Source organism: Erpetoichthys calabaricus, chromosome 11 (assembly GCF_900747795.2).
Source record: "Erpetoichthys calabaricus chromosome 11, fErpCal1.3, whole genome shotgun sequence".
NCBI lineage: Eukaryota > Metazoa > Chordata > Cladistia > Polypteriformes > Polypteridae > Erpetoichthys > Erpetoichthys calabaricus.
Window position 1 is genome coordinate 121,182,230 of NC_041404.2, and position 27,245 is coordinate 121,209,474.

General features: G+C 38.0%; 1 protein-coding gene across 1 annotated transcript in view; it reads right to left on the reverse strand.

Moving 5' to 3' along the window:
• Positions 1-27,245, reverse strand: part of fam193b (family with sequence similarity 193 member B) — a 126,803-nt gene that overhangs the window by 57,991 nt on the left and 41,567 nt on the right. The window contains exons 2-4 of the mRNA XM_028813733.2: positions 17,858-18,127; positions 13,317-13,503; positions 8,636-8,854 (exon numbers count right to left, since the gene is read on the reverse strand). Coding sequence (XP_028669566.1) covers positions 8,636-8,854; positions 13,317-13,503; positions 17,858-18,127 — 676 coding nt within the window. The remainder of the gene's footprint in view (positions 1-8,635; positions 8,855-13,316; positions 13,504-17,857; positions 18,128-27,245) is intronic.

The window sequence follows — 27,245 nt, forward strand, 5'->3', positions numbered from 1 at the left end:
TGACTCTAATTGTGAGATGTCCATATCCTATGGCTGTAAACAAACCTAAACATCACCCATCCACCACTGTGCTTGACAACTGATCAAAGGTTCTTGCAGTTATATACTGTGCTTGATTTTCACTAAACATGACATACTTAATAACTAAACAATTCATTTAAGTATTCTGAATGGATGAGACTGTTGTTCCAGATACGATGTAGTTCATCCAGATTCAAGTTTCTAAACCAAAGCCATTTTGCCATTTTCTTCTTACAGAGAAGGAACCATCTCCTAACTAACCCTACATAAATGTCATACATGTTCGCTTATTAAAAATAAAGTTTTGTAATTTTTACACTGACTCCAAAACACAGAAAAGGGGTAATAACAGATCACTTCATTGGGCTAGCAGTCCAATTAAAAAATATATTTACATTTTTTTTTTCTTCAGTAAAATGATTTTATTTACTTTAGTTATAAATGCAATAAAAAGCAAAAAATAAGTTTTTCTTAACCACAATTTTTGTGGTTATATGTGACTAAATAAAATCATGGGGCACACATGAATTAATTGATTCAAATAATTTTTGAAACTTGTTTAGCATGGTGAGGGATTACAATGTTGTTGTTTTTTTATTTTTTATGATGAAAGTAGCTATTCTATTAATTGGTTGAATGAATTAATTTATGTGTGACCCAAGATGTTTAGTCACATATAACCACAAAAATTGTGGTTAAAGAAAAATTAATTTTTTTTGCTTTTTATGCATTTATAACTAAAGTAAATAAAATCATTATACTTTAAAAAAAAAAAAAAAATTATACATTTTATTTTTTACTTTTTAGTTGTTGAGTATTTTGCAAATGATTTTTCTTTAATCATTCTTTTTGAATGGGAAGCTTCTTTAAAAGTATTACATCATATACAGTGAGGCAAAAAAGTATTTAGTCAGCCACCAATTGTGCAAGTTCTCCCACTTAAAAAGATGAGAGAGGCCTATAATTTTCATCACAGGTATACCTCAACTATGAGAGACAAAATGAGGAAAAAAATCCAGAAAATCACACTGTCTTATTTTTGAAGAATTTATTTGCAAATTATGGTGGAAAAAATGTATTTGGTCAATAATAAAAGTTCATCTCAATACTTTGTTATATACCCTTTGTTGGCAATGACAGAGGTCAAACGTTTTCTGTAAGTCTTCACAAGGTTTTCACACAATGTTGCTGGTATTTTGGCCCATTCCTCCATGCAGATCTCCTCTAGAGCAGTGATGTTTTGGGGCTGTCGCTGGGCAACACGGACTTTCAACTCCCTCCAAAGATCTTCTATGGGGTTGACATCTGGAGACTGGCTAGGCCACTCCAGGACCTTGAAATGCTTCATACGAAGCCACTCCTTCGTTACCCGGGCGGTGTGTTTGGGATCATTGTCATGCTGAAAGACCCAGCCACGTTTCATCTTCAATGCCCTTGCTGATGGAAGGAGGTTTTCACTCAAATTCTGACGATACATGGCCCCATTCATTCTTTCCTTTACACAGATCAGTCGTCCTGGTCCCTTTGCAGAAAAACAGCCCCAAAGCATGATGTTTCCACCCCCATGCTTTACAGTAGGTATGGTGTTCTTTGGATGCAACTCAGCATTCTTTCTCCTCCAAACACGAAGAGTAGAGTTTTTTTCATCTGACCATATGACATTCTCCCAATCCTCTTCTGAATCATCCAAATGCTCTCTAGCAAACTTCAGACAGGCCTGCACATGTACTGGCTTAAGCAGGGGGACACGTCTGGCACTGCAGGATTTGAGTCCCTGGCGGCGTAGTGTGTTACTGATGGTAGCCTTTGTTACTTTGGTCCCAGCTCTCTGCAGGTCATTCACTAGGTCCCCCCGTGTGGTTCTGGGATTTTTGCTCACCCGTTCTTGTGATCATTTTGACCCCACGGGGTGAGATCTTGCGTGGAGCCCCAGATCGAGGGAGATTATCAGTGGTCTTGTATGTCTTCCATTTTCTAATAATTGCTCCCACGGTTGATTTCTTCACACCAAGCTGCTTACCTATTGCAGATTCAGTCTTCCCAGCCTGGTGCAGGTCTACAATTTTGTTTCTGGTGTCCTTTGACAGCTCTTTGGTCTTGGCCATAGTGGAGTTTGGAGTGTGACTGTTTGAGGTTGTGGACAGGTGTCTTTTATATTGATAACGAGTTCAAACAGGTGCCATTAATACAGGTAACGAGTGGAGGACAGACGAGCCTCTTACAGAAGAAGTTACAGGTCTGTGAGAGCCAGAAATTTTGCTTGTTTGTAGGTGACCAAATACTTATTTTCCACCATAATTTGCAAATAAATTCTTTAAAAATCAGACAATGTGATTTTCTGGATTTTTTTTCTTATTTTGTCTCTCATAGTTGAGGTATACCTATGATGAAAATTACAGGCCTCTCTCATCTTTTTAAGTGGGAGAACTTGCACAATTGGTGGCTGACTAAATACTTTTTTGCCCCACTGTATCTTCTTTGCAATATTTTTTAATACTAAAAAGAATTATATTTTGGTCTCTATTTTTCTTATGGGATTAGCACTCAGTTGCAGCGAAAAAAAAATATCGACAACAGAATGGCAAGCTTACGCCAATACTTTCTCACCGTGATCAAGGCTACTTCTTTGCAAGAGTAAACAAATAAAGTCGGCACACATATTTACCCTCTCCACTTACTGGAAGAGGCAAGTGGGGGCAATCCGATGCGTCTCTCACTTGTATGTGCCTATATTGCACTATATTCTCTCTCTGTCATTGTTTTTGTGTTCGTTAATTGGAATCGCATAACAATTGATACGGAGAAATTTGTTAAGTAATTGCATCGGTTTTGATGGATTATTGTATTGTCATTAATACTGAACATGTATGCAAAATTAGAAGAAATTCACTTCGCCAAAAGTGGGTTTAAAATCAGTAGCAAGATTTGACCCAGAAAAACAAACAGAAAGAGGAGTCAAGCTAAATAAAATCATTTAAAAATATAAGTTGGTTGGAACAAAAATCTGCAGCCACAGTAGGTCCCCAGAACCGAGATTGAGAACCACTGCTTTAGACTGAATTTTCAAACATTTCTGGTTTAAAAGAGAAGAGTGATAGTACTTTCTGTTCAACCAAATAAGGTGTTTTTGATCAACAGCAAACATTTGTTTGCAATTGCCTTCTTAATACAGTACAAATATAAAAGCTATTGCAGGGTGGTTTATTTTTTTGTTGAATAAAAAAATTACATAGTAAAATTCTGTTAGGCTTTGTCACCTGAGGTTAGAATTACCTAATTTCAGAACTTTGTGCACGTGTTTACAAACCTACATACATACATACCCACCTACATACTGGACTGGAGGTTCCAAGATGTCTAAGGAATGCTGATAAAGGACTCTTGGAGCAATACCATGCTCATAACACGGTCTCATCAATAACTTAATGATGTCCAATGAATTTCAGCCCAGTCATGATTAATCATTGAGTCAGCTCTGTCAGCAAATCTTACTACTAAGTGCTCAACTGCATGCCCCTTTGTTTTTGCAAAGGGCAGTGTGTGAAAGGTGAGCTTCTGGTTTGTTGAAAGCAGAACATCTTGACTAAAGAAAGGAAATCCCTGACAGGAAATCACCACAGTCTACCTAAAACCTAAAAGGAAACTAAAAGCTGCTACCACATGGCTTGGACTCTTTAGCCAAAGGCTAGGTTCACTGCTGAAAACTGAGGAAAGCTACTGATTATAGTTGGTCTGTTTATTTAAAGACAAGGCTCAATGCCAAAAATCTATGATCGATGTCACCATTGGCATATGGTTGTAAAACTTGATGGCAATACAGTGCATCTGGAAAGTATTCACAGTGCATCACTTTTTCCACATTTTGTTATGTTACTGCCTTATTCCAAAATGGATTCAATTCATTTTTTTCCTCAGAATTCTACACACAACACCCCATAATGACAATGTGAAAAAAGTTTGAGGTTTTTGCAAATTTATTAAAAATAAAAAAACTGAGAAATCACATGTACATAAGTATTCACAGCCTTTGCTCAATAGTTTGTCCATGCACCTTTGGCAGCAATTACAGCCTCAAGTCTTTTTGAATATGATGCCACAAGCTTGGCACACCTATCCTTGGCCAGTTTCGCCCATTCCTCTTTGCAGCACCTCTCAAGCTCCATCAGGTTGGATGGGAAGCGTCAGTACACAGTCATTTTAAGATTTCTCCAGAGATGTTCAATCGGATTCAAGTCTGGGCTCTGGCTGGGCCACTCAAGGACATTCACAGAGTTGTCCTGAAGCCACTCCTTTGATATCTTGGCTGTGTGCTTAGGGTCGTTGTCCTGCTGAAAGATGAACCGTCGCCCCTGTCTGAGGTCAAGAGCAGGTTTTCATTCAGGATGTCTCTGTATGTTACTGCAGTCATCTTTCCCTTTATCCTGACTAGTCTCCCAGTCCCTGCCGCTGAAAAACATCCCCACAGCATGATGCTGCCACCACCATGCTTCACTGTAGGGATGGTATTGGCCTGGTGATGAGCAGTGCCTGGTTTCCTCCAAACGCGACGCCTGGCATTCACACCAAAGAGTTCAATCTTTGTCTCATCAGACCAGAGAATTTTCTTTCTCATGGTTTGAGAGTCCTTCAGGTGCCTTTTGGCAAACTCCAGATGGGCTGCCATGTGCCTTTTACTAAGGAGTGGCTTCCGTCTGGCTACTCTACCATACAGGCCTTATTGGTGGATTGCAGCAGAGATGCTTGTCCTTCTGGAAGGTTCTCCTCTCTCCACAGAGGACCTCTGGAGCTCTGACAGAGTGACCATCAGGTTCTTGGTCACCTCCCTGACTACGGCCCTTCTCCCCCGATCGCTCAGTTTAGATGGCCGGCCAGCTCTAGGAAGAGTCCTGGTGGTTTCGAACTTCTTCCACTTACGGATGATAGAGGCCACTGTGCTCACTGGGACCTTCAAAGCAGCAGAAATTTTTCTATAACCTTCACCAGATTTGTGCCTCGAGACAATCCTTTCTCTCAGGTCTACAGACAATTCCTTTGACTTCATGCTTGGTTTGTGCTCTGACATGAACTGTCAACTGTGGGACCTTATATAGACAGGTGTGTGCCTTTCCAAATCATGTCCAATCAACTGAATTTACCACAGGTGGACTCCAATAAAGCTGCAGAAACATCTCAAGGATGATCAGGGGAAACAGGATGCACCCGAGTTCAATTTTGAGCTTCATGGCAAAGACTATGAATACTTATGTACATGTGCTTTCTCAATTTTTTTATTTTTAATAAATTTGCAAAAATCTCAAGTAAACTTTTTTCACGTTGTCATTATGGGGTGTTGTGTGTAAAATTCTGAGGAAAAAAAATTAATTTAATCCATTTTGGAGTAAGGCTGTAACAAAACAAAATGTGGAAAAAGTGATGCGCTGTGAATACTTTCCGGATGCACTGTACATAAACCAAGCTTGATGCTTACTCATTACCTATAAGCGGCACACACCAGGCTCTCCCTATTGCTGTGAGGAATGAACAATGGGCACCACAGAGGACACATCTGTGGCTAAAAAGCAAGTGAATGAGTGGAGTATTAGGGTTGACACGTGGAATGTGAATCTATGACAGGTAGGGTAGGAGAAATGGTGGATGTATAAGAGAGGAAAAGAATAGAAGTACTTTGTAAGCAGGAAAAATGGTGGAAGGGAGTAAGTGCTAAGAAGACAGGGAATGGATTCAAATATATGGATAGTGTATCAATGAATGGAAGAAATTTATTGGGAGTTACAGGGGAAGAAAGAATGGAGGGATAAGGTGATGAAAGGCAGGAGAGATATTGTTAAATTAGTCTATATAGTATTATTAAGATTTCGGGGAAAACTGGATAACCAGGATAAACCCAAAAAATGGCTGTTAAATTGTTGAGGATGAAATGAAATCACAAATATATTATTGACATATGCTCCACAGATGGGATTTCAAGATGAAGAAAGCATCCAGAAAGGAGCTAGAAGAAGAAAAGGCGGGTTAGTAAAGGATGCCGATGGATGGTGACAGAGAATTATCAAAAGGTAGATATGAATGAGACAGTGGGAGAGGGAAGAGATGTTTCAAGAATGAAGAAGGGTAGCTATGGATTTTGAAGTAAAAAACAAAAAGGAAAAATATATTTCAGAAATGGCCAAGAGCTCTAGATTAGTGCACAGAAAGCAGTACACCATCTAAATAACCTTTACAAATCTGGACCTGAAAAAGGATTGTGTCATTAAGGACGAAAATGGAAATATCCTGCACAATTAGAGAGATATTAAGTGAAGACTGAAGAATTACTACAAGCAACCATTAAATACATAGAAGGACTAGAAGCTTGAAATAAATAAATGGAGGTCCAGTAATGAAGATACAAAGATGCATTAGGAAAGCCGAAAGCAGGAAAAGCACCTGGATTCTCCAGAGTACAGACTAAGACACTAAAACATTGGGACAACAGGGAGAGGACTGGCTGCTTGAATTGATGAAAACAGTATGAGGCAAGGAACAGATCTTGCATAACTTGAGAAAAAGAGCATTGATCCCTTTATTTAAAAAATAGGGATATGCTGTATTTTGGGAATTACATTGGGGTTAAATGGAACACTTGACAAAACTACCAAAAACAGCAACAGGTAACAGATTCAGAGAATGTGTTAGTATAGATGATAGTGTGTATGGGATAATTCTAAGTAAAAGAAGAGTAGATGTTGTATTTATTATGCAGCAACTTCACATGATGAGGACAGAAAGAAAAAAGCTATGAGAAAGTTTCAATGGAAGTAGTGTTCTCTTGTCTAAAGAAAATGACAGCTCTAGAAAAGCTTGTAAAACTGGTAGAAATTATCTATTTAGAATCTGTATTAACAGTAAGAACTGCATATGGACATAAAAATGTTTAAAGTACAAGGTTTGTTCTTCTCTGTCTTTGTGGCAGAAGGGATTAAGGAGGAAGTTTGGGAAATGAGATATGCTGATGACCTTGTGATTATGACAAAGTAATAAGAGGAGCTACATAGAAAAGTAATGGGGGTCTTTTAAAAAGGTAGGCCTGAAAGTAAATGCTAGAAATGGAGGAAATGGTTAAAGGATGATGGCAGAAACAGACTGTTATAAAAGATAGAGCAGGCTTAGATCTTGAAAAGATAGGCAAATTTAAATACTCGAGTCAGTTATAAACAACTAAACTGAGAATGCTGTGGTGTGATCTGGGAATATTACTAAGAGAAATACTAAGGCATAAAGAGGTCAGGAGAAGAGTGGGTGTGGTAAAGAACAATATGAAAAAACAGAGGCTAGATTGAAATGGTATGGGACATCTGGGTAGAAGAAACAACAGGGAGATGATTGAGAAAGTATGGAGAAGGCCTGTCACAGGAACGAGACCTAGATGGAGACAGAGGCTCAGGTGGGGGACTGTGTGGGCAAGTATATTAGGGAGAGGTGTGGTGAGAGAGAAGGATGTAGAGAACAGACAGTAATTAAGGATACTTATAAAGGCACCTGTCCTCTAACAAAAGAAAAACAGCAGGAAAGAGGAAGGAATATAATACATAAGTATAATCACACAAGGATATATTTCCACTAGGAGGACACACATGGAAGTTCCAGGATTGTACATTGCACTCTAGGTACAGTTCAGCAAGAGTTTTACAATGACACTTGATTAAATAACAATGCATCAGACTGACATGAATCAGTTCTGCTTCATAAAAAGCAAAACTTGTGTAGGATAGTGTTTAAAGTGTTTAACTTAAAAATATAAAAAATATAAAATATGACTTCAGTCTGGAAAATAAGCTTTTATTTTAAATTCTCACTGTAAAATTATTATAATTAAAAATGGTTGAGGCAGCAAATGTATAATACCAGAATGATGTCTATAGTCAAAAACTGGAGAAATTATTCACTTTCACAGTTTGTCAACATGAAACTTGTCTAAGAAACAAGTGTATGTAACAACAGTTAAAGCTCACCACATAGGTAGGAAAATAAAAAACCTATCTAACTTGAATTCTTTATTTAACTGATTGGCAAATACTACTGAAAATTTGAAACTGTTTGACAGCTTCAGGCACGATACTACTTGGTACAATTCACTTATCTCCATTACTTTTTTTTTAACCCCATCAAGTACACAGTGACAAAAAGGCACATTATCTGTGGCCAGAGGAGAATAAAATCCTTGGTGACCACTTTAGGTGCACATTGTGTGCCACTCCTTATAATTCACTACATGTACTGTAAATATGTTATTATAACAGACACATTCCGCCATTCCTCATTCTTATGAGAATACAAAGCCAGTAGATTGGAGAATGTATTTTTTGTCTATAACCATTAACTCATCTCATACAATCTTTCCCTTCAAGATGATTAATAACTCAGAACTTTACTTTCAATCCTCATAGAACTCAATAGCAGTATAAGAATTATTTAATCCAATTAAAAAAGTGTTGTTTAGCACTCTAGCAGTTAACACTTAAGACAAAGCCCAAAGCTAGAAACATAAATTATTTTCCACAATAGAAATAAACAGTGTGGAAAATTCAGCATACTGTAATTAGATTCAGTCCATGCAAGAGATAAGTCTTCTTACCAGGAGGCGTGGGTCTGCGGCACATAGTCTTGAAGTGCTTGGGGGTGTTCTTACACAAATCAGCAGAGGTAGAGATGGGAGAACCAGGAGATGCTGTACCAGAATTCTGAGATGCTGGATGGCTATAAGGGCACACTTTGGTCCCAGGAGACTTTGCCGTTTTGCCTGGAGCCTCATGAGGAGGTCTTTTATCATGGCATGATGGTCCCATGGTGCTAGCTAAAATAGTACAGACCAGTTATGTAAGATACTCCAGAAACAAGAGGAGTAAAACAAATAGCCAATACACAGACATGTAAATACAAATAAAAAGATTTCAAATATATATTCCGCAACTCTGTGATCTGAACCCATTTTTTGGAAACCACACAGCCCTGAAGCACTCCTTTCCATTACAATGAGATTGCATATAATAATAAACACAACAGTATACAGCTGTAAGACATTATAGTAACCAGTCTTATATGCAAATGTTATGAATATTTATAATGAGACAAAATTAATTGGAAGGGATCTTGATTCAAAATGTAGTTGCATCTCAAAACACACAGGAAGGACTATCAAAAGATTTTAAAACATACTTTAAGTGCTACTTTTAACTTAGTGATAAATTAAGCTTGTCATACTAGCCAAAGAATTTACACTACTAGTACTGCTCTATATAACTGATGGCTTGTTGGTCTAGGTGTTTGATTCTAGCTTTAGGTGCAAGATATCCAGGATTCAAATCCCAGACAAGCCCTTCTTAACTTCCTCACTTGTAGCATAATGCTATCTGTTGGCACAGTGATTTTAAACAGTGTTTTCTGCACTGCCATGCAAAGTTTGTGTGACTTGCAAAATAAACTTCTGATGGAAATTAAGAGGAAGTGCATTTAGGAAAGAAGCCAGGAAGCACTTCTTTACACAAATAGTTGTGAGAGTTTAGAACTTGCTAATGAGACACATAGGTGAACTAGACACCTTAACAACAGACTGAATCGTCTCTTCCAATATATCAAATTTCAATCATTAGAAAACAAAGGTACATATTTAGAAAACTAAGTGTACAAGTGAATCAGTTTAATTGTACTTTAAAAGGAGGTTGGGAGTATGTGCTGATAGTGTGTACTTTAGAAGGCAAGGTGATAAACCATAAAGATGATATGACTAACATTTTAAAGTACTGTATAACTTTCAGCAAATAACTTACTAACACACTTCAGTATGTCAATAGGAGAGTTTGAGGAATAGTATTCTGTTAGTTCAAAAACAATTACTGTAGTGTTTTCAATATTACCTTTCAGAACAATTGGCATAATTTCGAATAAGGGTACATGTGAATGCTGTATTTAAATGCAAGGGCCTGCTTTATGTTCAGCAATAAGGGAAGAAAAAAAGGAAAGGGAAAAAAACAATATCAGAAGTACTAATGGTAAAGATTTAATACTATGTTTATAAAGTTAACCCTGGAAAAAACATGAAACCTCAAGACTGGATGTTAAAAACCTGCTAATGGGACCAGCTCAAGTATCCCAGTGTTACAACATACATTCCTTTCGGTGTCCTTGCAAAGTAAATAGATTATGCTTGGGGATTGTAACTCTTTGTAATATTACATATAAATTACCCTAGGTTCTTGTCTATAAGCCGGACTCGTGTATAAGCCGGAGACCAAAAATCATACGAATTTTTAAAATAAAATCTTATCATAGATAAGCCGGACTCATGGATAAGCCGAACGTACTATAACCTATAACTAATAGAAGGGAGGGAGGTCAGTGGTCTCACTCGCACCCATTTAATTTCTTTAAGGGGGGAGAAAGTGTGAGATATTGGCGTCTCTCTCACTCCCCGCATGGCGCGGTTGGAGCGGCCGGAGCGCGTTCTTTCTGCTCTGGGCGTCGCCGAGTCAACACGCGCGCATAGCGGTCATTTAAATTGTGATTTTATATGTAAGCATATTTAAATATATATCGCGGATTTTTTGCTGGTTCGCGGATTTCTGCGGACAATGGGTCTTTTAATTTCTGGTACATGCTTCCTCAGTTGGTTTGCCCAGTTGATTTCATACAAGGGACGCTATTGGCAGATGGCTGAGAAGCTAGATTGCTTACTTTTCTCTCTCTCTTGCGCTGACTATCTGTGATCCTGACGTATGGGGATTGAGCAGGGGGGCTGTTCGCACACCTAGACGATATGGACGCTCATCTAAAAATGCTGAAAGATTATCTTCACATTGCTATCTTTTGTGCAGCTGCTTCCTGAAACGACATGCTGCACCGTGCTTCGCATACTTAAAAGCTCGAAGGGAACGTATTGATTTTTGACTGAAAAACAAACTCTGTCTCTCTCTCTGTGCTCCTGACGGAGGGGGTGTGAGCTGCCGCCTTCAACAGCTTTGTGCCGCGGTGCTTCGCATACTTAAAAGCCAAACAGCACCATTGATTTGTTTGCTAGAGATTGTTTTCTCTATCTATGTGACATTCTGTGCTCCTGACACGCACTCCTTTGAAGAGGAAGATATGTTTGCATTCTTTTAATTGTGAGACGGAACTGTCATCTCTGTCTTGTCATGGAGCACAGTTTAAACTTTTGAAAAAGAGACAAATGTTTGTTTGCAGGGTTTGAATAACGTTCCTGTCTCTCTACAACCTCCTGTGTTTCTGCGCAAATCTGTGACCCAAGCATGACAATATAAAAATAACCATATAAACATATGGTTTCTACTTCGCAGATTTTCTTATTTCGCGGGTGGCTCTGGAACACAACCCCCGCGATGGAGGAGGGATTACTGTATAAGCCGGATTTATGTATAAGCCGATATTCTATTTTTTCATTTTCACAACTTTTTTCCTTAGATAAGCCGCGGCTTATTGACAAGAACTTAGGGTAACTGAATTAATGGATTAAAATTTTAAGGAAGTGACTCTATTAGGGGCAGTACAGTGGCACTCCGTTACTGTTTCTATGGAAAGGTTAAGGAGGTCTGGTAGGAATCCAAGCTTGTCTCTGTTAGTGTATGTTAGTCGTCTCTTACTTTGGTTTGCTTCACATATCCTAATACTAAAGGTAGTGACTCTAAACCAGTCTTGTGCGAGTATGATTGTGTGTATGAGTGTTCCATATATTTAAAAATGCCTTAAAGCAAGGTTGTTTCCTACATTACACCCAATGTTGTAGATATGGACTCTTGTTTCCTGCTGTTCAATATGTTGATTAGGCAGGTTCAGACAATGGATCAATGGATGTGCATAGTTAAGGAAATGCTTCCAGAAAGGTTAGGGCCTAGTAGATAGTAGATATAATCCTAACAGCTCTCTTACATAGACATATATCATGAAAAAGAATTAAACTGGATAGTATTTGATTTTTGTTCCCTCGTTAACATCTTTAACTTCTTTGCAAGTGAATTTCCCATTGGGATTAATAAAGTACCTATCTATCTATCTATCTATCATCTATCTATCTAGAAGTAGGGTTAGCAGTATCATCATGACATACATACAACAAACACTATACCTTTAAAGTGTGGTTACTGGCTTTAATGCTAATATATATTAGAGAGAGAGAGAGAGAGACAGAACTGGTGCTGATAATAGTTGTATTGTTAATTATTTTCAACAATTAAGTTTCCCTCTGAAGCCCTGTAATAAAGCAATTAAAGGTATAACATGACAGTATAATAGTGGACCATATTTATCACTTGCCTTGCATAGTGGTAATATGGCTAACATTCAAGAAAAAATTAATGATTTAATAAAAGAGTATGCAAGCTGCCAAATTATGCTGTGCTCAGGTGTTGGACAAAAGAATTATTATAATTTAATAGACCACTTAAAATTGAAAATTTACAATATCAGTAGACATTAACTGTTTACACATAGGTATTTCAGAAATTACGCTTAGGAGGGCTACAACATCTCCTGAGTTATACAATGCATTGAAGACAGTGGCTGAACTAGTAGTTTCAGTTAAAATGACAAATCATTATAGTACAACAATGATCTACAAGGATTCTCTTACATCAAGCCCACAGTCAGGACTGATGCAGTCTGCTGAGCTTAGCTATGAAATAAAATAATTATGATACACAGTAATTACACTCTAAATAAATATGATGTGTCTTTTGAGAAGGTAGCAAAATGTGGCAAATACTAAAAAAAGATAATTAATGCTCTGAACTGCTTGCAGCTGACAGTGTTAAAAAAAAAAAAAACTTTCCATGTATAAAATTATGACATTATATGGAATAAACAGTCAGTAATCAAAAAAATTGCGTTGTTTTTGGTGTAAATAAATAAATACATAAATAAATAATACACAAGCAGGGCAATTTTACTTGGACTGCTTATTTTGAACACTCTGCTCATTGTTCACTTTTCTCAAGAGACAAGTATTGTACTGACTCAGAGCTACCTACTAAATGGAGGACTAGAAAATACTGATTTAATAAAATCCTTTGTATAGCGCAGTTTGGAGTGTGATTTGATTAACATGTACAGTACACAGCATCTCTTCACATCATATATTTTATAGTATTAACAAAAATATTCGTTGCTTTTCTAAAAATAAAAAAAAATAAAAAATACTATGTTGCCTCATCCAGCTCCAAACCTAGAAGTGCCAAATCATTTTGGAGGAGTGACCAGTAATACCTCCAACAATGCAAACAGCCACCCCTGAGATGCCATGTACATACCCTGCTGTGTGTGCGTCGTAGATCCATGGTTGCAGTAGGTGCTACCATTGGTATGCGTCGAGTTCCACAAGCCAGACAATTTATGAGCCGACAAGAATGAGCTTGGGTCCCAATCTACAGAACTGACATGATCTGGATATCCATTCCCACAGTTTTGTGTCTTGCAAGTAGAGTGTGACAAGGATACCTGAAATGAAAAGCACACACATATTCTTCTGAAACGGACTTTAATTTATAACAATTGCAGAAAAACAATTAAGCACAGATGTAGTTTTCTGGATGTTTTATAGATATAATAGGTGACTGAAGCTACAGCTTTCTATGGCCCAGAAAACAGCATAAACTATTGCCATGTTACTGTTATTTTAAACTATCCCACTCCTTTAGGATTTCAGCAACTTTAACCCAAAGAAAAGAAAGATTCAGTATCTCTTTAAAAAAGAAACATGAGCATACTGCTCAGACTAAGAAGGGTGCTAAATTAAAATACAAGTAACAGTGCACTTATTGTACTACTTAGTAGAGTTGATTTAACGTATTTCTACCAAAGTAACATAAGTGATGAGTGTAATGGGTTCCAATTCACATGCAGATTCATGAAACTAACAAAATTAATTTTGCAGGCAATTTCACAATTGAAAAATGCGAAACACACTAAAAAGAAGTTTTTGGGTGTTTAAATGTATGTTTTAAGGTGCAAAACAAGGAATATTTCTCCCTAAAGCCTCATTCATACTTCCATATTTACTTGTTTTTTTTTTTCCGTAGCTGCACTTACATTACTGTGGATAAGCACAATGTGTTTTATAAAAATGTGGCAAGTTGAATAATTTTTTATACAATGACTAGGGGGCTCCGCCCCCTGCTCGCTTCACTCGCCAACCCCTGGTTTTGGGTAACCCAAAATACATTGATCTATGTATGAGATATATTGGAGTGTAAAGGTGCAGATGACGTACATAGGAAGTAAAGAATACATAGTATGGCACATTACAAAGATTTAATCGAATATTTATTTATATACAACATTTGTAGTAAAGATGGCGTGTTGTCCATGAATGAGTTCTCCTTAGTATGGGGTATTTATAACCTTAAAGTTAATGTCAGATGAACGCCGAACGCTTGAGAAGGCTACATAAAGTTGTTCATGTCCAAATACAGGCGCAGGGAGGTATATGCCAACTCTGTCCGTGGTCTATCCTTGGGATTTGTTGATTGTCATGGCAAATGCAGGTTTAATGGGAAATTGGCGTCGTTTAAGTGTGCAATCAAAACAGTATTGTTAGTATGTGATCCTGTAAGCACATTTGCTTCAATAACATTGTCTGTCATGGTGTTGATGACTAATCGTGTACTGTTGCATAAACCTTGGTTAGTATTAAGGTTTCTTAATAGCATGACTATTGTTCCGACCTTAAGGTTAAGATTGTGTTGTTGCAATCATGCAGGGTTAATAGTGTTTAAATATTCCAAGGGGAAATTAAGATGCTCATTTGGAGCCGAGAGTGTTTTGCCTCCGCTGTTTCAGACGCGCGTTGTAGGATTCTGTACGTTCAATACGGAGCGATCGTTAATTGTTATTATCTATCTGGTGTCGTGTCTGTGTTTTCTGTGGTTGTACTGTTAATATTGTATTACTGTAATGTGATTCACATATGCTGTGTAGTCCAGACGTTTATTGACAACGGGATTTTCTAACAGCCATATATAACGAAAACAATAGTTCAGCCCAACCTATGAAATGTAATCCCCCGGGATTTGGTGTAAAGCGTTCAGCGGTTTGTACAATCCCAAGCAGCACATTATTCCTAACTTCACTTCCCAGCAATGCCACCCACAATATGGCGGTGACGCCTGCGCCTTCCGTACTATGTCGGTTTTGACTATGCTGTGTAGTGTGAACATTTGCAGCATCCGTACTCTCTCCGGTTTGACTTTGGGTGGGGCGCCGAATTCTGTTGTGTTTGTTTGTTCTGTGGCCGTGTCGTTAGGTATGGGCTTGTTGTTTTATTTGCTATTTCCGTTAGTTGAGCTGCATTGTGTTTGAATTTGGTGTAAAGCGTTCAGCGGTTTGTACAATCCCAAGCAGCGCATTATTTCTAACTTCACTCCGCAGTAATGCCACTCACAATATGGTGGTGACGCCTGCGCCTTCCGTACTATCTCGGGTTTCACTATGCTGTGTAGTGTGGACGTTTGCGGCATCCGTACTCTCTCCAGTTTGACTTTGGGCGGGGCGCCGAATCCTGTTGTGTTTGTTTGTTCTGTGGCCGTTCTCTGTGGCCATGTGTTAGTTGAGCTGTATTGTGTTTGAATTTGGTGTAAAGCATTCAGCGGTTTGTACAATCCCAAGCAGCAAATTTGTTTTATTTGCTATTTCCGTTAGTTGAGCTGTATTGTGTTTGAATTTGGTGTAAAGCGTTCAGAGGTTTGTACAATCCCAAGCAGCACATTATTCCTAACTTCACTCCGCAGTAGTGCCACTCACAATATGGCGGTGACGCCTGCGCCTTCCGTACTATAGTTTGTCTACCGTTAGTAATATGGATAATTGCACTTACTGTTAATACGGAGCGTGTTCTGTGGTTGTACTGTGAATAATGCATCACTGTAATGTGACTCACATATGCTATATGGTTTGGACGTGTGAGGATGCCGTAGGTTTAATACGGAGAGTTCGTTTATTCTTATTACCCGGATCATGCTGTGTTGTGTGGACGTTTAGTTCAGAAGTGCGTTGTAGGCGCCTGCGCCTTTCGTACTTTCCCGTGCCTTCCATACTATCTTTGTGGACCTGTGGGGCCTCCGTAGCCTCTTCCGTTTGACTCTGGGGTGCAGCGCAGAATCCTCTTTTTTGTGTGGCTGTGTCGTTAGTCGTTAGCTATGGGCGCGTTGTTGCTTCATGTCTTATTCACGTCAGTTGAGCTCTTTCGTTTTTGGGCCGTGACTCCTTCGTTCACGGTGGATCAGGCCTCGCTTGCGGTTTATGAGACGCACGCTGTAGGCGCCTGCGCACTATGTCTCCTGGTCCCATCGCCGTGTACCTGCGTCCATGCCTTCCGGTTTACCATTCTCGGTTAGTAATATGGATCGCCCAAAACATAGCATTATGCATATTATTCGGTTTCTCCACAGAAAAACTCACTACATGTGTAGCTGCTTCTTCCACCCCTGACACTGCCTAGAAACCACACTTTCCTATTTCTTGATTCCTGCAGAAGAGGTTAAGGATTGCCCACATCAATTGACTTGGATCTTTTGAGTTATTTTCTGCCTTTAACGCATCTTGAGGATTGTAATTGCCAAGATTGTCACCAGAATTGGCACAGTGAGGATCACACTACTAAAACACACCTGGCAGCACAATAAAATGTCTATACGTAACAGGAAACGAGTTCAGCAATTTTTTTCTTCCAACCAAAGATTTTTAAATATGTAATGAGAGGAAGAGGGATGCAGAATTAATGAATGTAAATAGTTCCAGAAAAAAATAAAACATCTTTTTCTTGTGCTGACGGCACCAACTTTGCTGGAGGCAAACAGCAATTTGTTTCACTTTTTTTTTCATCTGTACAAATTCAGCTGTAGAAATCATTTTGCTCATCATTAAGTTTAACTTTCTATAATTTCTTAATTGTATTTGTTGTTTCTTTTGAGCATTTCAGATATAATTATAAAAAAATAAGTAAAACATATACATATATTCATACATATATAAATATATATACACACACACACACACACATTATATATATATATATATATATATATATATATATATATATATATACACACATATATACATATATAAACATATATATATACACATATATATATACACAGTTATATACATACACACACATATGTAAATATATGAAATATATATATAAAAACATAGCACAGCTGCAAGAAAAGGTCTGAGTGCCCTTTTCACAAAAACTGCACAAAAGTCAGTGTAGGAAACATAATTTTCTGGACTTTCGTCCATTGTGGACTTTGTTCTCCTTTTTTATTTCAGGTGAGTAGCACATTCCTGAGGAAGACAAACATATAACTCAACTTCCTGAGGAAGAAGGCAGCTATTTTGCTTCTGCCATGAATGGTAAAGCAAGAAGCTGCTTTGGAGAGGTGTAAAGTAACAAATTACAAGTACTTAGCTACTTTTAAATATGTTTTGTCCCATTTCATGATCATGAAAATCTGGTCAGCCTAGTTATAGTATAGCATTATTCAGACACGGGCAATAGAAGGCTGTATATCCTTCAAAAATAAAAGCGCCATAGCGTGCCTTCCTCCACTCATTTAGTATGCCGTTCCCATGCGTCCCAATCACTGTTAAGACATGGAAACTAAATGTGTATCTTCTCCACATTTGTATCTGGCCACTTCAATCAAATGTGCAAAATGAAATATGTAATGCAGTGACTTCTTTGCCTGCTTTCAATAATTCACTTCCAAATTTAATGAAGCATGCTGAGGTAAGCATTTTTTTTTCCATTAATTGCAGCTTTGTGAAAATTGACATTCACCACAGTACTTACTGCTAGTGCTTGCTCTTGTGCTGCTCTTCTTTCCTCATCTTCAACACTTTTTCGGCAACTTTGACAGATCCAAAGAGGAACCTCACCCAGAACAGCATCTGCCAGCTTCCTGCCTGGAATGTCTCCTAAAAAGTCCTGTGGAAAGGCATCACCCAATTTGAGCCCTGCACCAGATGGCCCATTTATGGGACTTGATCCCCACTCTTTGCGCTCTCGATGACACAACAGACAGCAGGTCTGCAAAGATTGGGCAGCTGCAACTGGCAGAGGCTGGAAACAGGAAAAGGAAACTAGTGTTATTTTATTTTGATTAGCGTTCGTATTTAATAAATATACAGTAGGTGCTTGATATATCATGGTGTCCAAACTAATTTTGAGTTAAAATGACTCAGAATTGAATGGGTTTGAAATTATTAATAATCTTAAACACATCAAGATGTTAACTCAGCTTGCTCTAAACCACATGATCTAAGCAACATCAACGATGATAGTTAGAGCATATTGAAAACAACTTGTCTCCTAGGATTGCCAAGCACTACAGTCTCTGGAGTTTACAAAAAATAGTGCAACAAAACACATCCAGTGAGTAGTAGTTTCTGTAAAAACACCCTGTCAATGAAAGAGATGAGAAAACAGCCAGATTTATTCAAGCTAATAGAAAGCCATCAAATACTTGGGGTATCGAGAAGGGCATCTCTGAATACACAATGATATGAGATGGATGAGCTAAGGCTGCCTAAAAATCACCACATTGTGCATGGACTTGGATGTGAATTGTGTTTAATAAGTTAAGTCTTCCCCATTAACAATATCATTCAGTGTGTTCTGAAGTTTACCTTGATTGGTGAGCCGATTTTCACTTCAACCCCCCATAACTCTGCACAGTATCAAACTGGTTTAACAATGTACTGTATGTACTCCATGTTTAAAGGCAGTGATTTGAAACAGTGAGAGGGGCAGGAAAAAGCAGTGTCATGTTCTTTGTTTACTTGACTGTGAATAACTGCAATCGAATTCACATGAGTAGCAGAGTGGGAATAAGTATTTCAGTGGATATAGGCAAGCCTGTGTGTAAAAATAACCATTATTACATTTTTTTATTATTGAAAAATACAGTTCAGTTCTGAAAAGTAAACACAAATACATTAAAAGGGAGTTCTAATGAAAATAAAAAGCATTTTTAATTATAATGCGGTATAGATTTTTGGCCACGCCTCGCACTTGAACTAACAAACCAAGATATAATGGTCAATACCATATAGACAGATGCCAATTTTAGAGTTATTGCAAAAGACTGTACATAAAGTGGTGGAATGAATTCCACAGTACAGTTAACCGTTTGATTTACAAGGTTTTGTTGTTCCTCTTCATTTGCGTATAGCTCTTTTCTGCATACTGCATGTTTTGTTTTCAAAGCATTTTTATTTCATTTATAATGCTTTTATCAAAAAAAAAATCTTTCCAGTGAATGAAACTAATCCTAGCATTTCTGCTGTGCTATTTGTCACAGCTAGGGTTGTTAATACTTGAAAATAATTTAGATGTATTTTTAAAAAGTCTATTTCAAAGGTAAAAACTAACATTTGGATGTTTAAAAAATAAGTTGCATGTTTTACCTCGTATTAACCTCAACATGGTGTTACTCCAGACACATTACTGCAATGTTTCACAGATGTCTGTTTTTACAAATTACTCTCACAATCTGCCATTTAATGACATTAAATGATTAGCTTGTGTTATTCATTAGTAAAAGGACCTGCTTTCTGTTTCTTAAACACTTCCCTTCATAATACATTTTAGGACAGTTTTTCCCTTAATGCTCTAGATTTTGATGTACAGTTGTATTACAAACATATTTTAAAATGATCGACTGGCACCCTAGTTCTAATCCTGATCTTGTTCTGGTTCATTTTAAACCTATGATCTCTGACTTACTACTGTTAGGTATCCATTGCAGCAAGCAAAACCTTGATTTATTTTGCATTGATGAAAATGGAAATAAACTGCCATATTTCTGATTTTCCTTTTATTTTTATAATAGCTTTCAAAAATACAATTTTTCAATGTTAACAATCGTCAGTTTCATAAGCAGTCTCCATTTTCATTGACTTCTTGTTTGAAACACAATGACTAAAATAAGGTGTAATGAAAAATAAATATTAAGAATACCTATATTACCTGTGATTGTACAGGAGTGTGGTGAACAGCAAGAGCAATGAGTAGAAAATAAAGATCTGTTGCAAAATGCATTGTGAAGGGTTGTGTTTAAGAAGCAGAATTCTGTTCATTTAACTAATGATGATGCATGTAAACCGTTCATAATAAATGTTTCAACCATAAATTTAAAAAAAATTGTGCGATACTCTGCATATTTCAGTTAGTGCTTTGTTTACCAAAAAGATCTGTACTGTTTCAATGGGTAGAAAAAATGCACTTATGAAGAAATGTTGTTGTGATAAACAGAAATGATGATGAATATAAGAAACTTTGAAATGCCAAAGTTTAAAAATGGAACTTCAATCTCCTCTAACTGCTGGCCAAATGTTATACTACTACTTTCCATTTACTTTATTTTTTAATTTATTTATTTGTTAGTTTTTTTGTTACTTCAGGTAGGATTCCTCACTTCTCAAGGCTGGGGGGATGGTAGACATGGGTGGATTGGTGGGTATTTTTGGTGTTTCATTTTTTTCTCTTTCTGATGTTATTAAGACTTAATTAAAAAAAAGGTTTACTCAATAGGTCCTGGGTATGATGTTATACTGCATATGCCATGCAAACGGTCCTCCAACTTGCAGGTTGATGTCAGGATCGGCACTCCAGCCACCATAAAAAACTTCACATAGCTCCAAAATGACATACACAGGATTCCTCGCTGCTCTCCACAGAAGTAGCATTTGCATTATGAAAGAGATGGGGGAAAGCCCTCAGGAGCCTCATCCCAAGAAGAGTCAAAACTGCCTGAGAGCCAATGTGGTCGGGCCTGTTAGGGATCGGAACTGGTGTGGTGCTGAGGCGTCGTCCGCTGCACAGCAGCACTCGGGTCCCAATTTGGCGTGTACAATGTCTGGTCTCTCCGGCATGATGATCATCTTCCTCTGCTGTCAGAGGAGCTTCATAAACTCTGCATTCTAGTGACAGCACTATCTGAGATGCACAGACCTGGGACTGGTTTGATCTCTGTAGGTGGGTACCCCACTTATTGGTCTGGTCTCTCTGATGACTGTCATATACAGGGAGTCGTCGTGGTGGATCAGTCCTTTCAATGGGCGTATTATGAGACTCCGATTAAGGCACTCCCTGGGTGTCTTGTCTGTTGTCTCAGTGTATTTTCAAACCGTGGTGAGTGATGTATGGGTGAGACAGACATTTTATTTGCAGATTCGCTCAGTAGTTGATGGGTTCCCCTGAGGTGATACTCCTCTGGGCATGGGTAATTTCAATGTAACCACTGGCACAGACAGGGCTGGCTATGAGGACTGTATCAGTCCCCATGGATCTGGCGACCGTGGTGAAAGTGGCTCCATGTTCCTTGACTTTGCAAATGGTCAGGGGTTGCAGATCGCTGAATCCTGGGTCCAGTGCCCCGAGTCACATCACTGGACTTGGTACTCCAATACTGGTGGTGTGGTGAAGGAGATGGATTGTGGCTCTCACAAAACTGCAGGGTCTACAGAAGTGCCCAGTTTATAAATTCTGACCACAGACTTGTTGCTATCCATATTACTAATTGAGAATGGTAAACCGGATGGACGCAGGGACATCCGGCCATGGGCCGTGGATGCAAAAGATGTACTGCGCAGGCGCCCCACAACCTGTACAACTGTAAACAGGGAAGCAAAGAGAACATACATGAGATATCATATGGGAAGTAGTTTAGAAGCCCTCATCACTAATAATTTATTACAAAAATAAGGTATAGTTAGGAAAGCACAACATTTAGCAGTAAACTGCAAAAAACTTGAGAATATTAGTGTGGTGGTGCAAAACACCAGAAATCAAAGCATAATTAAGATCATTAAAAATTATTTATTTGTTGTGTGAAGAAATCAAATGAACGAGACTCGCAAGAAATACAAGTAATGCAGAAATAGAAAATACAGCAAAGAAGTTTCTTTAGCTTTGCACAAGACTATGTTCTCAGAGATAGAAAACATGCAACATGTTACAAATTTTAGAGGAAAACACTTCTAATCTGAATTGAAGAAAGGAGGGGTGTGGATGGTGTGAGAGAGGGATTGGTCCTAACTCAAAGACTCCCAAGATACTAGTATGTTGCTAACAGAAAAGATGAGAAAAACAATGGCATGATCGTGAATCTAAAAAGAGAAAAAATGTTTTGGTTAAAACAGTTGTATTTGGAACATTAGGGCATGTCTCCCACTTTTATTCTTATACTGCAGATCTATATTCAAGTATTCATAGATACAGTTATCATATGGCACTGTCAGTGGTGGCAATTCAAGCTATTACAAACTCTATTCTATGTTGCATTTCATTGTGGATTCTGAGTAAGTCCTAAAAGCATCCCCACTTGCTTTCCTTAAAGTCTTCAGAGAGTGTTAACTTTCTTCATGAAGTAAACTGTATGCAGCACAACGCTAACACAATCATTGTATTCAGTTGTACTTAATTGTTAACTTGCAAATGTGCATTATAGTGGAATTATTACTATCTGAATCAGATCTGTACATGTCCCAATAATGTTAATCGATCATATTAGGTGTAATCATTTAACTTGTATTGTCATGCATATGTAAGAGGTGATGAAAAGAAAATGAGATTAATAGTGCTCTACAAAATCCAAATGAAAGAAGGTTTTGCAATCATTCCATGAATGTAATGAGCAGAATCATCAATCTTCTAACCAGTAGATGCAGTTTAGGGTTGTGGGAGGGCCCTCACATGCATCCAGAGTTACGGACACAGGAGTGTGGGATTTGGGAGGACTGGCAGAGCTAACAACAGCTGTAGTAAAAAACAATGAGGCAATCTGTAGTGACTATATGGTCTGCTAGGGCTGATTTGGCACTCAGAACAAATACCCTGCTTTTAATTGTTGGCAAGGTCTTCACAAAAATTATGCAAACGCACCTGCAGAATAAAATTTGAAAAGAAACCAGCCAGGAAGGGCAGGCAGGGTTTCAGCCCAGCAGGGGATGTTGCGACTAATTTTTTGGCACCAGGCAGCTTATGAAAGAAAGAACTCACTGCAGCCAATGTACCGTGATCATGTTTATCACATTTAAGTTTGCCTTCGACTGTAACTACTGGCCAATATTGCAGAGGTTACTAGAGAATGAACATGTAGCACAGAAAATTAACAGCCTTGTTCAAGCAATGTGACACAGCTCAACAAGGATGCATCCGTATTTGAAACGAGCCATCAAAAGAATTGTCCATCTAAACAGGGGTTCTTCAGAGTGATGTGGCATCACCTGTGTTAATTAACATTGTGATTGATACCATTAGGTGGAGTCTTCAATGGCAAGTGAGGGGTCCAACATGACACAAACTGACCATATGTTCACCGATGACAGCACCATCTTTGCCACGACCGACACCAAGGCCACTGACATCCTTTACGATATCACCCATGTCTCTCAGTCCTACAGCATGAAGATCAACGTGGAGAAGGGCAAAATCTTGACAACTAATGACTGTATGGCCAGTGTCCATCTCAATGGCATTCAGGTTGAACACGATAAAGAATTTAAGCACCTTGGATCCCTGGTCCAGCGAAAATTAGCATGCTCTACCAAAATCACCAACTGGATAGACTAAACCACTGCAGCCTTAGTATCCCTCAAATGGTGCTTGTGAAGAAAGAAAATCATCCATTAACACTAAAGTCCGTCTTTTCAGAGCGCTGATCTTGCCTATTTTACTCTGTGGATCAGAGACTTGGACAATGCTTCAATTCAACATCAATAAACTTGGAAGTTTTTCAAATGCGGTGCTTATGTCAAATTCTGGGTGTCTCACCCTGGGACTGCATCCAAAACGACACTAACCAAATTCAATGTGAGCAGCAGTTAATAATTGAAGAATAAAGTCATAGACACAGACTGTGGTGGACATGTATGCAGGATGGCTTACAGAAGACTTCCATCCACACATGCTGCCATGGCAAAATAGACCATCAGAGTGGGAAGTGCAGAAGGCAGCACTGAAAAAGATCTGGATCAAACAAATGGAAACTGGCATCAGTGAAGCTAAGAACATCACACTTGACCGAAAGGAGTGGAAATGCATCATTAAAGAAATCTGGGACCCAGTGGCACCCATAACAACATACTGGCTCCAAAGTCACCCTGTTCGCTAGGGCACAAAGATGAAAGAAGAAGAAAACCTGAGTATTGTTGCGGACCACGTCCATCCCTTTATGACTGCACTGTATCCATCTTGTGATGGCTACATCCAGCTGGATAACGTGCCATGTCACAAAGCTCAAATCATCTCAAACTGATTTCTTGAATATAACAATGAGTTCACTGTATTCAAATGGCCTCCAGAGTCACTAGATCTCAATCCAATAGAGCACCTTTGGGAAGTGGTGAAACTGGAGATTCGTATCATGACGTCCAGCCGATAAATATGCAGCAATGGCATGATGCTATCATGTCAGTATGGACCAAAATCCCTGAAAAATGTTGAATCTATGCTATAAAGAATTACAGTGGTTCTGAAGGCAAAAGTGGGTCCAACCCAGTACTAGTATGGTGCACCTAATATAGTGACAGATGAGTGTCTGCGCATGCGTGTGTGTGTATTATATATCTATATCTATCTATATATATATGTGTATATATATATATATATATATATATATATATATATATACATATACATATACATATATATATATATATATATATATATATATATATATATATATATATATATATATATATATATATATATATACACACACTCGTATATATATCTATATAGATATCTATTAGTGCTGGGCGGTATACCGGTTCATACCGAAAACCGTTTTTTATTTTTTTTTTATGATATGGATTTTTCTTATACCACAACACCGGTTTCAATTGCCTAAACGACGTTCGGAACGTGGCGCAGCGGGAAACTGTTCAAGTGGGGACCTTTTTCACTGCTACACTGCTAAACACAGATTTGTTGCCCAGGGACTCTTTTTCACTGCTACACCACCAAATAGGTAGCGGTAGCGAAGGTATTGTGCGGTGAAAATGGACAGAGAACATTCCGAAACTGAAGCAGACGATAAAGTTGAACATGAGGACACAGAAGAACTTTTGCCGAAAAAAAGGAGTGACGTCCGTCACCTGGAGATACTTTAGTTTTAAAAGGTCAGATGTGTAAATACTGTTTCTATACTACTGGAAAATACTGCAAGCCAAGTTGTACTTGTTTTATTTGTTTTCAATACAGTGTAATGTACCTGGGTACTGTGTAATAGTGTGACGACATGTTGACTTTATTCTCGACATTTCCACTTTAATCTTGACGCTTATGACGAGAATAAAGTCGACATGTTGACTTTATTCTCATAATTTGTCATTAAAGTAGAACATCGTAAACTAAACTTCATCGTAAAATGAATACTTAATTTACTAGATTTTCTCAAACCCCATCATAAGTTATATAGCACATTAAATGCTTTGTGTTAAGTGTTCTCTGAGATTCTTAAACTGACTTCTTCTTGCACTATGAGGAGGCGCCGGCAGCAATCGCCGCACAGAATACATTCACTTCATGATCTTCCTGCTCTCTGAACATTTAGAATGCTAAGATAAATACTTAATATAATTTTCATGGTGAAATGCATTAAAGCATGCATTAATCATATGGGGGCACGGCGGCGTGCCTGCCTTGCATTTGCATGTTTTTCTGGTGGGTTTACTCGGCGTGCTTCAGTTTCCTTTCAAAGTCATGTAGGATGTGGGGTTTTGTTATGCTATATTAACCCTTCTAGTGTATGTTTTGCTTGTATTCATCCTGCGATGTGCTGGCGACTTGTTCAGAGATGGGCGCAACTCTGAATGGAGGACATAATTAAACATGTATAACGAAGATATTTTTAAAGTTCTGAACACTCCGTGGGCTAAGTTTATAACTAGTTTTAATTTCACAAAGACGTTTATCGTGTGGTAATTGGTTATGTGGTGAAAGAAAAAGGAAGGATAGGAACTGTGGTTTTGGTACGTCAGATAGAGACAGCACGCATGCAATAAAGATAGCCCGCTCAGAAGAACATGCATTGAATTCTGTGTTCGTGTCTCCGAACCCCAGATCACAAACCCAACATTTACACAATATTTAAGTTAAACCTGTGCGATACCCATTCATACATCCAGTTTTTTGGAGCCTCGTCACACCTGCCATAAAGTTCTCTACACTGAACATACACCTGGGGACCCCTTACTGCGAGGGAGCAGCACTACCGCCTCACTACCGTTCATGTGTAATACCTGCTTTAAATCATTTCATCATGAAAATGATATCAAGTATTTATCTTAGCATTCTAAATTTTCAGAAAGCAGGAATATCATGAAGTGAATGGATTCTGTATGGTGATCGCTGTCTCCTCTTAGTGCGGAGGAAGTCAGTTTAAGAAGCGTAGTGATTAACAACTGGGTCAGAGAACGCAACACAAAGCATTTAATGTGCTGCATTAATTTATGACAGGGTTTGACAAAATCTAGTGAATTAAACATTGATTTTAGGAAGAAGTTTAGCTTACGACATTCTACTTTAATTATGAAGTAAACTATGAGAATAAAGTGTAAATGTCGACTTTAATCTTGACATAAACGGCAAGAATAAAGTGGAAATGTTGACTTTATTCTCAACATATAGCTTGTTTTTTCCTTCCCTGTGTCTGTATTGTTTTTTTCTTCACCGTGGCCCTAATACGATTCCGTAGTGCTATACCACAAATAGCATTATAAATGCAACTTGCAGGTTTATTATTTATGCATATAGCTTAGCTTGAAGCAAGATCCATATTAATGCAGTTTGCCTAAATGATGGTTCAGTTGGTAAAGATGTCATCACCAAGTTGCACTTGTTTTATTTTATTTTAATTTGGTGAATACTGTGTAATGCACCTAGTCTTGAAGTAATAGTACAACTATCAGTAATAATACTATTATTTATTTTATTGTTATTATTTATTAGTTTAAATATTATGCAGTTTAATGATGATAAAGTTGTTTAAAAAGTCATTTTAACGTGTCAGTGGACAGAGATTGTTAACATTAACAGAAAGTGTAGTTGGTTTACAAAAAATATTTACTATTTATTCCTTTTCTAAGACATATTCAGTGCAATACAACTTTTGACAAGCAATTCTGGATATTTTACTAAGTCTAAATGCCTCTTTGTATGGTTGAAAATATGT